The 1,344-nt window shown below is 45.7% G+C and overlaps 1 gene segment (V, D, J or C); it reads right to left on the bottom strand.

Annotated features, from left to right (window-relative positions):
• LOC109304061 overlaps positions 1–450 on the bottom strand; it is a 6,924-nt gene extending 6,474 nt beyond the window's left edge. The window contains 1 exon segment of the V gene segment in view: positions 332–450. Coding sequence covers positions 332–380 — 49 coding nt within the window.
• Positions 451–1,344: the final 894 nt, after the last annotated feature.

Raw genomic sequence — 1,344 nt, 5'->3', positions numbered from 1 at the left:
ACAGAATATAGTTACACGGATGCATTGTTCTGTACCCTTTTATAAAAAGCCCTCTGGGCTGACATTTTCAGCTTAAGGCAGCCATGTGTTCATTCAGGGACTTCCTGAAAATCCACTGCAGTCAGTGGACTCCCATCCACCTCTGTGGGCTTGACATCAGGCCCAAATACCTGAAAGAGTGGGTCTTTTTCTCTTTAGAGGAGGAACAGGCAGCTTGAGGTTAGTGGAGAATAGTAAGGATTTGTCAGGCAGAGGCTCTAGACCTTTAGCTTCTTTTTGCAAGAGACCTTTACTGGCAATGAAGCCAGTTCCCTCTTGGTGTGCTCCTTACCACGGATCCAGAGCAGTAACAGCCAGAGGAGTGGAGCCTGTGAGATCATCTTGGTACATGTGACTGGCCCAAAGCTGATCAGCAGGGTGTAACGAGAGATGCGGGAGCCTTTAAACCAGCTCTAAGCAGTGCAGGGGATGTCACGTGAGCGTGAAGTATGCAAACTGAGGTTGGATATGAGAGCCCGCCTCTGATCTAAACATGCAGGGGCCAGATGGCCGGGGTATCAGAGGAGAAGTGCAACCTGTTAGGGCTACCAGCTGCTCCCTAACTCCTCACTTTGCACTGGAGTGAGCTGTGGTGCTCCTATTACTGCCTGTCTGTTTTGTGGTCATGCCCAGCTGGTCCAGTTGGGATCAGGGCTCCATAGTGGGAGATGCCAGCCAAGCTCACAGAAGCATGCGGGCTTTGCTTTGCACGTTGTTTTTTAATGGCATTTACCAACTGTAAATGGGTTGAAGATGGGTAGGTGTTAGGTTTGACTGGAAGCATTGATCCCTGGTCATTTCCAATGCCGGATGCTAGTTTAAAGGTAATGTACTTAGTCTCACTATTGTGCTTGAAATCTCCCTGTTGATAAGAAGTTTTGGGCATATCCAGATTTCTGATTCAGAGTTCATATCATGTATACCAGATGTCGACTTCTGAAATATTATTGCTGTGGTGAGCTCCCTGAGGTAGGGGAGCTATAGGAGAAAGTTTCTGTCTTCCTTCCTGCTCTTATCCAGGATCTCATGTTGGGATCTGTTCTGTAACCCGTAGAATGGAAGAAGGTTCTTGACATGGAGTTTCCTAAAGGCTGGAAAACTGTTTTTAAATAAGTTTCTTCGGGAAAATGTAGCACAAAGCTGGTTCTTTTCTTTATACCTGTTGCACAGAATCTGCTCCTTTTGATAAATAAGACGGCACAAAAACTTCAGTGTTACCTGAAGTTAAGAACATTGATTTTTTTTTGATGGATTTCTATGGGGTTTTCGATGTTGTCCACCTCTGACTAAAAGGGAGAAACTTAA

The sequence above is a fragment of the Gavialis gangeticus genome, unplaced genomic scaffold (assembly GCF_001723915.1).
Source record: "Gavialis gangeticus isolate Ggan-Ray unplaced genomic scaffold, GavGan_comp1, whole genome shotgun sequence".
In the NCBI taxonomy this organism is placed as follows: domain Eukaryota; kingdom Metazoa; phylum Chordata; order Crocodylia; family Gavialidae; genus Gavialis; species Gavialis gangeticus.
The sequence above is the reverse complement of the archived record's forward strand: the minus strand, read 5'-3'. Positions and strand labels throughout refer to the sequence as shown.